This window comes from Schistocerca americana, chromosome 2 (genome assembly GCF_021461395.2).
Source record: "Schistocerca americana isolate TAMUIC-IGC-003095 chromosome 2, iqSchAmer2.1, whole genome shotgun sequence".
NCBI classification, from domain to species: Eukaryota; Metazoa; Arthropoda; class Insecta; order Orthoptera; family Acrididae; genus Schistocerca; species Schistocerca americana.
The window spans coordinates 103957906-103973887 of record NC_060120.1 but is presented as its reverse complement, the minus strand read 5'-3'; the positions used below and the strand labels follow the sequence as shown (position 1 = coordinate 103973887).

At 43.0% G+C, this 15982-nt stretch overlaps 1 protein-coding gene across 1 annotated transcript in view; it reads left to right on the top strand.

Moving 5' to 3' along the window:
- Positions 1 to 15982, top strand: part of LOC124595947 (clavesin-1-like) — a 220311-nt gene that overhangs the window by 173842 nt on the left and 30487 nt on the right. The window contains exon 5 of the mRNA XM_047134869.1: positions 13515 to 13708. Coding sequence (XP_046990825.1) covers positions 13515 to 13708 — 194 coding nt within the window. The remainder of the gene's footprint in view (positions 1 to 13514; positions 13709 to 15982) is intronic.

Genomic DNA, 15982 nt, shown 5'->3' with positions numbered 1-15982 from the left:
AGAACACTTCGACAAATTGTCGTCCGCCTCCAGATTACTGCGTGTTCACGAGCTTCCGTGTTCCTCCAGCACAGCCAGCTGGTTTCACGCTCCGGTCGTTTGCTAAGCGCCACGACCTTGGTCGCCACCTAAGCAGACCCGAGTCATGCGATAGTTAAGGGAACAGACAGCAGATAGAGGTCTGAGAAGAACAGAAAATTGCTATTGGTATCCACATCCGCGGTTGTTAATATTCTGGAAACCACTTTATCTGGTCGTGGTCGCTTCTGTGGTGCTCTGGCCTGAAATTTCGTCTGCGCGGTTCCAGACTGTAGCGCCTAGAACCGCTCGGCCACTCCGGCCGGCCGTGCGCTGCCATCCTGTTTCCGTGATTTCCCGAAATCGCTTCGGGTAAATGCCGGGATGGTTCCTTTTAAGGGCAAAGTCGACTTCCTTCCCCACCCTTCCCTAATCCGATGGGACCGATGGATTCGCTGTTTGGTCCCATCCCCCAAACCAAACAACCATTACTTCCTCCCGCGCAGGTCTCGCGAAATGAAAATGAGAAAATCCGAGAATTTAGAACTGATACAGAGGTTCACTGACAATCATTCTTCTTATGCGCCATTCGCGATTGGAAGAGAGAAGACAGGAAAAGACAGGGGGGACCAGACGCAAGCTCTGCCACACACCGTAAGGTTGCTTGCGGAATACAGATACAGACGCAGATGTTGTAACAGAAGGAAGAAGAAGACACCGTAGAGAAACATCATAATGCACTTGACATTTCTTTACCAACATTCGTGCCTGTGACGGACCATTCGAGCAGGACTACCGACTGTTATTGAGTGCCACAGCGGAGATGGAAACTGCCGTCGTTAAATGCTATGTCGAAATTTACAGCTGACGTTAGTCACCACTCCCCGAAAAACATTCAGGTGTTCCACGTGAGAAGCTTTCGAACTACTTACGGAATAACGACAGTGTTTTGATGAACTTGGATCCTACAGGGCGGTGTTGGCCACTTAAGCGGTGTTGCTGCCCTGTTAATCGCGAGTTGCCGTGTCTCGTCGCGCATCCTAAATGAGTTCGTCAAAGAATGTTTCCAAAGTACTAATGAGATTAAATGGCAGCAAACAGAGTGAATTTGTTGATAATTATCCTTGCTTATTTTACGTAGCAAAAACTATGAACTGGTTGTACGGCTATATTTGCAAAGGCAATTTGAGAATGGAATCAGAAGTGAGTAGTGCTTAGATTCACAGAGTGAACCTGAACTAAGTTTACAAAACTTGGATTTTTTCGCCGATATTTCCTGAATATTTTGGTACAAGAGAGTTGTGATCTCTGGTGGATCATTACGCAGTAAATTATTTAATTATATAGACTGACTGTTCCGTCGTTTCTCAGTAGAATATTTTATACATTATGAATGAAACACACATAACACCGATGTAATGGTCTACAATATTTATTATTTATATCACACACAGGTTTTCGGCCGTTACTCCATCATCAGAGCGTTAAATGACCTGATAAGATCAAAACAAAGTTCAAACCTAGTCATGGTTTCGTTAGTTTAGTTGACTTAGTGAACAACTTAAAAGACTTGCAAATCCACCCTAGCGCCAAGCGCAGTTTCTTTTGATGTCGGCAACTTCTTCACTAATATGCCTGTTCAGGATGCCTAAACATTCTCACAGATTTACTAAGTAAATCAGGAGTTAACCTGGTATTCACAGATAACATAAGGTTAACTACATAAACTTGCATAACACAAAATTATTTCAGTTTCTATGGCAGGATATACAAACAGCTGGATGGTCTAGGTACGGGAGCCCCCCTCAGTCCAGTCCTTACTGAAATCATCATGGATACTTTTGAAAAACAGGTTTTGGAAAATAATCCACTCTCCCCCATGGTTGGATACTAGTTTGGGTATGTTGATGATGTGTTGTGCTCCCGGACAAGTACTACCTCACAACTTCAAAAATTCCTCAAGCAACTGAATTCTAAATATAACGGTATAAAATTCACAATGGAGTTTTGGGTAACCGCATAAATTATTCACATCTAACAGTAGACGTAAGTGACCGTATTCACACTTCCGAGATTTGTAGGAAACCTACCACCACAGATATTACAATATTGTCAAATCGTTCAAATGGCTCTAGCCACTGTGGGACTTAACATCTGAGGTCGTCAGTCACCCAGAGTTAGAACTACTTATACCAAACTAACCTAAGGACATCACACACATCCACGCCCGAGGCAGGATGCGAACCTGCGACCGTAGCAGCCTCGCGGTTCCGGACTGCAGCGCCAGAACCGCACGGCCACCGCGGCCGGCACTTAATATCAGTACTATATCTTATCTGTTTGTAATTTAAGACCTATTGAAGACAAGATTATTTTGTTCAGCCACATCTGTGGAATACGTCACCAAACTTTGTTCAGTTCGCTTCTTCTATGAAAGACTTGTAATTTGCCTGTAGTTCATTAGTTATTGTGTCACGTATTTCATCGTAGTTAAATAATCTTACATCACATGTATACTGAAATAATCCCTCTTGTTTTATTCCTAATTCTAACATTAACATTTTTCATCTAAGGAAATGGAGATTCTCTGTAGATGAAGCAGTTTATAATCTTTGATCCAACAAAATTTCACTGCACCACCTACTCATCTTCGTTCCTGATGATGGCGTAACAGCTAAAATCCGGTCTGTGAAATAAATAATAAATAGTGAAGAATATTACACGTGTTGTTTCATTCATAATGTAATTATAATTTATTCGTTTTTTTACACCAGCTACTTTTGTTCCCATGAAAGTAACTGCACAACGGTGAAAACGTCTGTCACGTGCAACGATCGAAACGCACAATAAAAAGCAGGATGACACGGTTTCTATTATACTCCTATGTACAGAAGCAAAAGTACTGTGGTTACCGTCGTTACGGAAACAATTCAGCGCAGCTCTTCCACTGCATTCACTGACCCATACACGGTGCGATTACCCGCCAACCCTCGAACAATAAGCCTGTCCATTCTGCTGTGTATCACTGTTAACATAGAACTAACCATTCCAAAAAAATAAGCCCTAGACAGAACCGCGCAGTAGTGAATGCAAACTTGAGAGCGAAATGTACGAGTAGAGTGGGCGTCGCTGTTGCCAAGAACGAAGTTTGTTTGCGACCAAGACACACAGCGCATACCGTCGACATTTACACAGTTGTGCAGAAATTTTCAGTGCGGTACAGATACAAAGAAAAACGTAAATAAAGAATCTAGCGAAATGCAATTACTCTGTAAGGCTCCACGAGATAGCACAAATTCCTGATGCCAAAACACTCAGAAAATTATCTCCAAAAGTCTTCGAAATTTTGTCAGCATAGGGTTCACCCTGATTAACAGGGGTGGTCACAATGCGGCTTGCGAACTGCAAGTGGCTCTTTCCTCAATCGACAGCGGTGCTTGTCGACAACACAACGTTGTACATGCACCATATTCTTGATGCTTCGACACTGTTGTGCATGGCAGTTAGCGGTTACTCAGTAGCTCTGCTAGCGAATAAGGAGGTTGTTGTTCGCCGTCCATAAAGAAAACTTCGAAGCCAGAGTATAGTTAAGTGCATGTTTACAAAGCAAGCATATATAACAACGGAACTGGCTTTGTGTAGTCCTTTAATACTGTAGCAGGGAAGAAAAGAGAGGAGGAGGGAGGAGGTACGGAGAGTTTGCAAACAATAACATTAAGAATTAAACTCTTTGAACCAGTTCGATAAGTTTGTGCTCCCCAAAAGAAGTTGCCAACACTGCTATTTATGGACAGTGTGGACTTGAGGACAGAACTTTGAAACAATGGTTGCCTCTTTATTTTATTAATGAAATGATGCAGTTGTAAGATTAACGTGTACGCGGGAGAACGACTCTTAAAATCCTTATTTGACCATCCAGATTTAAGATTTCGTTCGTTTCCGTAAGTTGTTTATAGCAACTGCCGCAGGATTCCATGGAAGTGACCATATTCCTCTCCCCATCCTTCCCCATCCGAGCTTGTGCTTGGCCTATATGACCTACTCGTCAGCGGGACGGCAACCCGAATTTTTCCTTCCTTCCTTCCTTCCACGTGATCCTTTACCTGCTGCAAACGACATCTCGCGTCCGACACCTCATCAGTACTACACAGGTCGCCATAATAAACATGCTCCTAATGCAATTCTCCTGTCAGAACCTTAGAAGTCGCTTAGTTTCAACTTTTCCTCGTACACGCTCATAAGTGAACCTCATAAAGTAGCTCTCGTGCGGGTAAGTTGTCGTGGAAAACATTATAATGTTCACCAAGTCTGAAGACGTGTGCGGGAGACAGACACACACACACACACACACACACACACACACACACACAGAGAGAGAGAGAGAGAGAGAGGGGGGGGGGGGGGAGCACTGTGCAGAGTTTACTCTTCCGTATAACTGCAAGTTCCAACGTCGAAGACATGAGGCTCAGTAGACCACGATACGAACCATTCTACCACATAAGAATCTGTGGTGACAGTTTGGCATCAGGCAACGATACAGTAGTATGAAACGCCGTCAATTACACTATGAAGCTTATCATAGCACAGTGTCAAGCATGAGTACTCCACAGTCCCTTCAAGGATGAACACGTCAGTAATTGTTCTGCAATGTGGATCAGCCGGTACTGGAAATAACTAAGTGTGTGATTCAGTCATTTAGTAATTTGTATGCGCCAATCACAGCTGCTGTAATGTCTGCAGCTTAGGTACAAAAAATTGTTACGCAACTGTATTCTAGATGGTGCGACAGTGTGGACTTCTTACTCACTGTCAATGCCATAATTTGAACGAACTGTCACAGTCGCGTAAGATTACCAACTTTGTTTCAGGTTCTTTTTTCACTTTACATCTACAGGAAGATACTGGGCAACAATGCCGAATGTTATGTGTAACATAGGCCAAAGGCAGTTTAGTGACACAGGGAAGCCATTGTCGATTAAAAGTCTGAATTCATTCTCCGAGAACAGGCTTAGCGTGATGTTTATGACTGACAGTGATAACTTTCAGTACATGTTTCCCTGCAGCAAACTCGAAATCTAAGTACTGTGCTTAAATTAAATGATGGAGCAAAACCCAGGAACAAACATAAACAGAATAACGCGTAGTCAGTGGTTCGAATCCAAACTAAATGTTTCTCAATGGTGTTCGTGGGAAGTACTTCAATGTGTGTGTGTGTGTGTGTGTCTGTGTGTGTGTACGTATGTCGTCCTGTGGTCGGTTGTGATGAATGCTTCCCGAGTACATTCTGTGATGTTATAGATGACAGTAGAAGCGAAAGGATAGTGTATTCAGACTCAGCGCCAGCATAGGTGGCCACCATAGTGTAGGAACTGACGTGATTATGATTACCGATTCTGGTGTGAACGTGAGTTTTAGGTATGCCATGGTTTCCAAAATGATTTTCTCCTTCAGGAATCCAACTTGGAAACGATCTTCCTCAAAATCTCCATCTCCATTCTAACTTCAAGAGAGGGCTAATAGTTCACTTATCACAATAGCCATCTCATCCACATATTCGGCTAACAACTGACTCCAGTTCAACCTTCTCCGCCTCTTCCTCCGTCCTAAGATCCGACTGTCTTATCTACAGCGTCCTATTTCGAAGCAGTCTCTTTAAGCCGTTGTCACTGTCGTTTCAATTCAGTCACTATCGTTTATGATTACACTAAACAGCCGGCCGATATGGCCGAGCGGTTCTAGGCGCTTCAGTTTGGAACCGCGCGACCGCTACCTTCGCAGGTTCGAATCCTGCCACGGGCATGGATGTGTGTGATGCCCTTAGGTTCGTTAGGTTTAACTAGTTCTAAGTTATAGGGAACTGATGACCTCAGATGTTAAGTCCCATAGTGCTCAGGGCCATTACGCTAAACACTGCTTCAAAAGTGCTAAACTCCTCAGTATTAATTTATCCATGACAATAGTGGTTGAGTTCCATGGCTATAGATTACATTAATTGAAGAAATACAGCAACCACCTAGTTTCAACATAACGTAATGTATGCCAAGATTTGTATCAGGTATTGCCGGCCGAAGTGGCCGTGCGGTTAAAGGCGCTGCAGTCTGGAACCGCAAGACCGCTACGGTCGCAGGTTCGAATCCTGCCTCGGGCATGGATGTTTGTGATGTCCTTAGGTTAGTTAGGTTTAACTAGTTCTAAGTTCTAGGGGACTAATGACCTCAGCAGTTGAGTCCCATAGTGCTCAGAGCCATTTGAACCATTTTGTATCAGGTATTCATCTTCTGCTGACATAAAACATTTACATCTTCATCAAAATTACGTTTCTGTTGACTGTTTTGAATGCTGAATCTGCCTTTCATTCTGTAACTTGTAGCTCCTTGTTTCACACTTACATGCATACGTAACACGCACACTTTAAATTTCGTTGATTCACTGATAAAGCACTTCGATGGGCCACATGTTAAACGCTGCGATGCATCAGTACGCCAATTAAAATAGAAGTCCAAAGGACGGAGCACCAACAACAACAGCAGCAGCTGTTCTCATTCCTGGAGGCGCGGCGGATAGGTTTGTGGTTTAACCCGGGATATCAGTATACTGTCTAGAAAGCAGAGACTGCGTGCCACCGCATCTCTAAGCTCAAACTAGTTGCGATGCAAATCTATCCACATCTAGGACTCGATCCACATTTTCTCTGGTCAAGTGACAACACACTAAGATACGTAAGAAGCGACCTCATTTGCGGATGCAGACGTCAATATAAGATGGATGAGCTGCAGGCCGGCTGAAGTGGCCGTGCGGTTAAGGGCGCTGCAGTCTGGAACCGCAAGACCACTACGGTCGCAGGTTCGAATCCTGCCTCGGGCATGGATGTTTGTGATGTCCTTAGGTTAGTTAGGTTTAACTAGTTCTAAGTTCTAGGGGACTAATGACCTCAGCAGTTGAGTCCCATAGTGCTCAGAGCCATTTTTGATGAGCTGCACATGGAATTTGCTTTCCTGACCTGGTTTACTTAAGATCTAGTTTCTTAGTTTCGTTACACGGACTCTGGATAATTTGCTCGATTTCTTCAGAAAATGAGATGGAATTAGTTAGTTTACATGCCGCATATACCAGGGTCGTTCAATAAGTAATGCCCCACATTTTTTTCACAGAACATATTTATTGTTAAGTCAGAATTTGCTGACAATATAAATCAACATGTCCATGTCCTACTTTTCTACGTAGTCTCTATCACGTTCTATGGCCGTACGCCAACGTTGTGGAAGCGCGTGTACTTCCTGCTGGTAAAAGCTCTTGTCCGGTAGGCGTAGCCACGTTTTCACTGCATCACTTGACACTTTAAAGTGTGTTCCCCGTAGAAAATCTTTAAGCGGCCCAAAGGGATGGAAGTCCGAGGGTGCCAGGTCTAGACTGTAGGGTGGATAAGGCAATGACGCTGAACCCTATTTGGCGATTGGTTCCCGGGCTCTCAGACTTGTAGCTGGACGTGCATTATCGTATTGCAACAAGATTTCTGCTGGATTCTTGTCGCATGCCTCTGACTTGATGGTTGACCCTCTTAGCATCACATCCACGAGAATGGCGCCATCACAATCCCAGAAGACTGGCACCATGACTTTTCCGGCAGAGGGGTTTTCTTGAATTTCTTCTTTTGTGGTGAATGAGGATGATGCCACTGCATGAACTGCCTTTTTGTTTCCGGCGCGAAGTGGTGCACCCAGCTTTCGTCCCCCGTAATGATCCGTGGCAGTAAGGCCTCTCCGTCGGTCTCAAAACGCTCCAACAATTCAGATGAAATGGCCTTTTCTTTTGGAAATTTGGGGTAAGTTCCGTGGGACCAAACTGCTAAGGTCATCGGTTCCTAGGTTTACACACTACTTAATCTAACTTAAACTAACTTACGCCAATGGCAACACACACACCCATGTCCAAGGGAGGACTCGAACCTCCGACGACGGGGGAAGCCGCGCGAACCATGGCAAGGCGCCTAAGACCGCACGGCTACCCCGCGCGGCGCAGTGGCCTTTCTTTGTGTGTGGGGGGGGGGGGGGGGGAGGTCATCGGTCTCATCGGATTAGGGAAGGACGGGGAAGGAAGTCGGCTGTGCCCTTTCAAAGGAACCATCCCTGCATTTGCCTGGAGCGATTTAGGGAAATCACGGAAAACCTAAATCACGATGGCCGGACGCGAGATTGAACCGTCATCCTCCCGAATGCGAGTCCAGTGTGCTAACCACTGCGGCACCTCGCTCGGCGGCCTTTCTATGAATCTTGTGGTCTGCTGTGAGCATTCGTGGAACGCATCGTAAGCACCTCTTTAAATATTCGAGAGTCTTGATCATTCAGACGCAGTTACAATGCTGACCGAGAAATGTAGAGCCAATTGTCGAATTGTGATGGGCCGTTCGGCACAAATAATGGCATCTGCACGATTCAGCACTTCTGGAATAGTGGCTGTGACGGGATGCCCCGAGCGTGGCTGATCATGGAGCTCTGTTTCTCCATTTCCTGAGGCTGTAACTTTCTTTCCCCATCGGCCAACTATACTCCTATCAACTGCAACATCGCCACACGATGCACACAAACGTTTATGGATGTTTACCACGGTTTCTTCTTCTGCACACAAGAATTCAATAACAGAACGCTGCTTGTAACGTGGGCCGTATGTGGACGCCACTTTGACGCTGTACTACGGCTCTGCCATCTGCCAGAACGGTTCGAAACTTCACCGGCGCACAGAACAAACATCAAATGTGAAGCACCACCAAGGACGTTTGCCTGTCTATACTAATGGCTTTTAAAAAAATGAGGGGCATTATTCATTGAGCGATCCTCGTACACGATTGATTGTGGGTAGAGCCACATGCTAGCTATAAATAACTGCAAAATAGCACAGCGGCATAACTTTTAACAGGAAATGAACATACTAGTCTTCGTCATTATTCATAGTAAAAGTGAAACACAAATTCATTACTAAATACTACACATACTGCCAGCGTTTAATTCAATATCCTACTGTTGTAAGAGAGTTCTCCAGAAGAAACGAATTGAGATTAAGTTAAAATTTGCTTTGCTACCCAACAGGCATTTCATGTTGTTGCGAAAACGATGAGCCGGCCGGTGTGGCCGTGCGGTTAAAGGCGCTTCAATCTGGAACCGCGTGACCGCTACGGTCGCAGGTTCGAATCCTGCCTCGGGCATCGATGTGCGTGCTGTCCTTGGGTTAGTTATGTTTAATTAGTTCTAAGTTCTAGGCGACTGATGACCTCAGAAGTTAAGTCGCATAGTGCTCAGAGCCATTTGAACCATTTGAAAACGATTAAAAAGATTTTTGGAGCTTAATACTGACTCAGAGATCAGTTGTTCAAGAGTTGTATCTGTGAATATTAACACACTTCTGAAATTTAGATATATTATTTTATAACTAACTTCGTCAGCTGGTACTTGCGTCTCATAAAAGAGGCCAGGCGCAGTTTCTCCCGTTTTTGGCCGATATCTACAATTTTTCTGAAATTCATAGATCGTATCATCCCAAACAAATAATGCTCTTCTAGCGTTTCATCTGAGGGTCCGTGTTAACTGAGAATGTCGGATGTCGGTTTGTTTCTTGCTACTAAAAGTGCGGTCAACAGATGTTTACCTATATGAAGAGCGCCATAACACTAGAGCTAGTTTTTTTACAGCCCAGAAGCTCAGTAAAATACAGGAGATATTATCATGTTAGGAGTCTGAAAACTGAAACATCAGGACTCCGTGGGGCAAATACGGTATCTAGAGTTAAACTCTATCGGACTGTATTTGTTCAGTGCTACGTTTTTTCACTCTCCATCACACTCTAATTCAGTTGATAAAGATTGGTAAACATTTGCTTTCGTATGCGACTTGTCCCTTCTATCGTTTGTTCGCTCACATCGCATGGTCTGTCTGTCAGCCTTGCAACGGCGCTACTCGGCCGCTGCTGAAGCACCGGTCATTCTTCGTGTTTTGTTGTCCTCTTCACACACATCGTTAAACCGAATATCGCTCTTGTTGAAGAAACTTCTATCGAATTGGGACATACAATTTCAATTAAAAATATTTTGTTTGTAAGGAGAAACAAAGCGACATTTTTCGCTGACCGTGGGCGTCACATGAAACGCATGATGAGAAATGTTTCTTCAGATGAGCTGCATCTGCGCTTTACAAAAACATGCTAAATTGAAAGTGTCTGCCGAAACAGCAGAAAGAATGCGTCAGGCGATCCTTAACACACATTGTGAAGCTGCTAGCAGAACGCATAAAGCTGAAGAAGCAGCTACCAGATAGTTGTTGATTAACACTTTATGTTAATTCTCACTCTTCACTTTTGCACAATAAGTACTTCTTACTTAAGTGATGACTTAAAGATATAACAGGAAACCAAGTCGTAAGACGCTGAGTAAAATCAGTGAAGTATTACATAACTAGCTATTAAGCAGTACGCAAAAGTTACTGAATTAAGCGCATTGAGAAACTTCTTATGTTCCGTCCATTTCAGGGTTTCATCCATACATCCAAAACTGGTGCATTCGCCCTATACACTGACCCCTGACATTAATTGTTATATCATACTATTTCTTGTCTAGAAGTGAACGTACTGAGTTTTTTCAAAATTAAAGGAAAATCTTTTTGCGGCGAAACGCTTATTAATTCTTTTAACGCTCAAAATATTAAAAATTTATGTTATAGTGGTCAGTATAAGCGAATTTTCTGTGTCAGTTGCCACCTGAAAAAAGTACCAAATAATTTACCCCTCTCAAAATGAAACATACTGCATCTGGTTGTGAATAATACTGCGAAACATTGAATGACTATATTTTTTTTATTTTATTGCGTTACATCCACAGTCGCGCAAATAATACATTTTTAATTTGTTGGCCAAATCACAACTGTTACTGCTCTCTAGCATTTTATATAAAACCAATATGCCTTTGGTCTAAATACAGACTTTCTTGCAGTTGCGAAAAGTTATAACTATGTTTCAATTCTCTACTCATTACCTTGGTTATCATCTTGTATATTCACTCATGCCACCTGGTGACATTAAATTCTGTCACAGAAAATAATCACCATACGCCATAGCTCTGAAGGTTGTACATAGGTTAGAACTAGCAAAGCGTCCTGTAGACCGTAACACAGTGATTTGCTTTGTTTCGACTGACTGGACTGAGTCCCTCAAATGAAGTCACACTCCGTCAAAATAAGAATCGTGTGTTAATATTTACTTTAAAATGCTGCATTTCCAATAGACTGATTTAGAGATAGGGAATAAACTTTCTGTACATAACTACAAACTCCGAATTTCTGGATATCGTTGGATCATACGTCAACCCACGCAGTGCTATTTTGTGTTGGCACATCAATTTGTGATCCTATGCTTGTCAATTTATAATCTTCGATTCAGGGATTGTTTTCCACTTCTTACAGATGTGCCTGTAATCAGAAAGGACAATTAAAGTATGTTTATCACTTAACAGATCTGTGGCGTGTTGCTACACATTCATTTACGCTTAGCTATGGGTTCACTAGGAAACTTTTATAAAGTTCATGCATTCATACCTGGAGCATAACGTTCGTGTATATCGTGTGTTTTACAATCATTATGATAATCTATTAAATGTTCAAATACTAAATTACGAACAGCACAACGTGATATTAATGAATGCTCATCTACAGAAACCTATTGCTTTGCAGAGCTTACATTTAAAAAATGAAAAAGATCTGTCTTTTTGTGTGTTCTAAAATGCATACATATCGTCGCCATTTTTAAGTGGTTGAAGCATATGTTAAGCACAATGTTCCATACTTTGAGGGGTAATATGACGATTCAAACAAGTCTTTTGTACAAATAATGTTTGTTGTTGTTGTGGTCTTCAGTCCTGAGACTGGTTTGATGCAGCTCTCCATGCTACTGTATCCTGTGCAAGCCTCTTCATCTCCCAGTACCTACTGCAACCTACATCCTTCTGAATCTGCTTAGTGTATTCATCTCTTGGTCTCCCTCTACGATTTTTACCCTCCACGCTGCCCTCCAATACTAAATTGGTGATCCCTTGATGCCTCAGAACATGTCCTACCAACCGATCCCTTCTTCTGGTCAAGTTGTGCCACAAACTTCTCTTCTCCCCAATCCTATTCAATACTTCCTCATTAGTTATGTGATCTACCCAGCTAATCTTCAGCATTCTTCTGTAGCACCACATTTCGAAAGCTTCAATTCTCTTCTTGTCCAAACTATTTATCGTCCATGTTTCACTTCCATACATGGCTACACTCCGTACAAATACTTTCAGAAATGACTTCCTGACACTTAAATCTATACTCGATGTTAACAAATTTCTCTTCTTCAGAAACGCTTTCCTTGCCATTGCCAGTCTACATTTTATATCCTCTCTACTTCGACCATCATCAGTTATTTTGCTCCCCAAATAGTAAAACTCCTTTACTACTTTAAGTGCCTCATTTCCTAATCTAATTCCCTCAGCATCACCCAACTTAATTCGTCTACATTCCATTATCCTCGTTTTGCTTTTGTTGATGTTCATCTTATATCCTCCTTTCAAGACACTGTCCATTCCATTCAACTGCTCTTCCAAGTCCTTTGCTGTCTCTGACAGAATTACAATGTCGTCGGCGAACCTCAAAGTTTTTATTTCTTCTCCATGGATTTTAATACCTACTCCGAATTTTTCTTTTGTTTCCTTTACTGCTTGCTCAATATACAGATTGAATAACATCGGAGAGAGGCTACAACCCTGTCTTACTCCCTTCCCAACCACTGCTTCCCTTTCATGTCCCTCGACTCTTATAACTGCCATCTGGTTTCTGTACAAATTGTAAATAGCCTTTCGCTCCCTGTATTTGACCCCTGCCACCTTTAGAATTTGAAAGAGAGTATTCCAGTCAACATTGTCAAAAGCTTTCTCTAAGTCTACAAATGCTAGAAACGTAGGTTTGCCTTTCCTTAATCTTTGTTCTAAGATAAGTCGTAAGGTCAGTATTGCCTCACGTGTTCCAGTGTTTCTACGGAATCCAAACTGATCTTCCCCGAGGTCAGCTTCTACTAGTTTTTCCATTCGTCTGTAAACAATTCATGTTAGTATTTTGCAGCTGTGGCTTATTAAACTGATTGTTCGGTAATTTTCACATCTGTCAACACCTGCTTTCTTTGGAATTGGAATTATTATATTCTTCTTGAAGTCTGAGGGTATTTCGCCTGTTTCATACATCTTGCTCACCAGAGTACAAGTAATACGACAGTGTAAGAAATTAGCAAATAAACTGAATTGCTCTGTACAATACGTAATGAAAATGCAGTTATGCCAGTCAACATAAATTTTACACAGTTATTTGCTGAACACTAGTAAATTAGAAACGTATAATCTTGTGTTGCCCACGTTTCGTTATGTATATGGGATAAGTACCGCTTGCAACAGCCTCATTTGTTGAGTGGAGTGTGCAACGCGTGTGTGTTTGCAGGGAACTGGGACCCGGGCAGGTGTTCGGTGGAGGACCTGCTGAAGGCGTCGCTGGCGGTGCTCGAGCTGGGCATCCTGGAGCAGAGGGCGCAGATCCTGGGCGGCATCGCCATCTTCGACCTGGAGGGCCTCTCGCTGTCGCAGACGTGGTACCTCACGCCCTCCGTCGCCGCCAAGGTCATGGCTCTCATGGGGGTGCGTAAACGAAAGCAGTTTCTGTATTTTCTAACGGCGATCAAAGAGACGAAATACAGACACGCTAACACCAATCATGTCACTGGTTTGCATAAATATCTCGATGTCACTTGCATCTGAAGTTTCAAAAATACACTACTGGCCATTAATTTTGCTACACCAAGAAGAAATGCAGATGATAAACGGGTATTCATTGGACAAATATATTATACTAGAACTGACATGTGATTACATTTTCGCGCAATTTGGGTGCAGATATTCTGAGAAATCAGTACCAAGAACAACGACCTCTGGCCGTAATAACGGCCTTGATACGCCTGAGCATTGAGTCAAACAGCTTGGATGGCGTGTACAGGTACAGCTGCCAATGCAGCTTCAACACGATACCACAGTTCATCAAGAATAGTGGCTGGCGGATTGTGACGAGCCAGTTGCTCGGCCACCATTGACCAGACGTTTTAATTGGTGAGATATCTGGAGAATGTGCTGGCCAGGGCAGCAGTCGAATATTTTCTGTATCCAGAAAGGCTCGTACAGGAGCAGCAACACGCAGTCGGCCATTATCCTGCTGAAATGTAGGGTTTCGCAGGGATCGAATGACGGGTAGAGGCATTGGTCGTAACACATTTGAAATGTAACGCCCACTGTTCAAAGTGCCGTCAATGCGAACAAGAGGTGACCGAGACGTGTAACCAATGGCACCCCATGCCACCACTCTGGGTGATACGCCAGTATGGCGATGACGAATACACGCTTCCAATGTGCGTTCACCGCAATGCTGCCAAACACGGATGCGACGATCATGATACTGTAAACAGAACCAGGATTCGTCCGAAAAAATGACGTTTTGCCATTGGTGCACCCAGGTTCGTCGTTGAGTACACCATCGCAGGCGCTCCTGTCAGTGATGCAGCGTCAAGGGTAACCGTAACCATGGTCTCCGAGCTGATAGGCCATGCTGCTGCAAACGTCGTCGAACTGTTCGTCAGATGGTTGTTGTCTTGCAAACGTCCCCATCTGTTGACTCAGGGATCGAGACGTGGCTGCACGATCCGTTACAGCCATGCGGATAAGATACCTATCATCTCGACTGCTAGTGATACGATGCCGTTGGGGTCCAGCATGGCGTTCCGTATTACCCCCCTGAACCCACCGATTCCATATTCTGCTAACACTCATTGGATCTCGACCAACGCGAGCAGCAATGTTGTAGGTGTCGCCACCGGCGCCAACCTTGTGTTAATGCTCTGAAAAGCTAATCATTTCCATATCACAGCATCTTCTTCCTGTCGGTTAAATTTCGCGTCTGTAGCACGTCATCTTCGTGGCGTAGCAATTTTAATGGCCAGCAGTGTACATCTCTTGCTTTATGTACACCAACATTTGTCCATGTTGTTATCCTCAGTCTTAAGAATACTGTGATGAAGTTATGTATAGCTACTGCAGCTTATGAAAATTTGCTTAAGGTAGTAGATCCTTGGCCGTCTCCCGCAAATTTTACCCCCATACTTCTGCCCATAACCAAATCGACCCTTCCTAATCGGCCTACTGCATTGTGATAAAGTTGACCGGGATCGCGTATGTCTAATGAACTTTTACAGTGAGTAAGGCTATCGTTACCGAAGGGGAATAATACCAGATAGTAGTAGGAAAGTGTACAACAGACCCATCTGAAGGAAGAATCTATTCTAAACCTAACCTAAACATTGATGATTTGGAAATGGGTGGAAATTTAGTGCAGTCGCTCACGAGCCACATGGGGGAAAACGGTAGCATGTAATATTTTTAATACAAAGGAAATATTGATAATAAAAAAATACTGATTAGCAAAAGAGGGATAATTAAACGGTCGCCAGCCTACTAGAGCAATGAATATCCTAAATCCAAGGAAGGATAATGGTAAAGAAAGTAAAGCAAATAATCACTGGCGTGGCAACAAAATATTGTGTCGCTTTTCCACAACACAAAATTTCACGAGAAAATAAATGAATCAGAAAGCACTGAGCTTGCAGTTACTTATTCTGAAATACTACATTTTGAAAGTAAAATTAAATGAAGTTGCTGGTTAAATAAATGATTGGATGTAACAGAAACTTGGTTTCGTAAAAAATGATTTTCAGTAACCTCATCTTGACGTAATACAAAATTGGAAAAGGGCAAGCAATTTATTTTTAATTATTGAACTACTGAATTGAAGAAAATGGGCAACTGATTTAATATCAGAACAATAAGACACCAAGCCAACAGAAGTCACTCGATAAGCTAAACACAGAC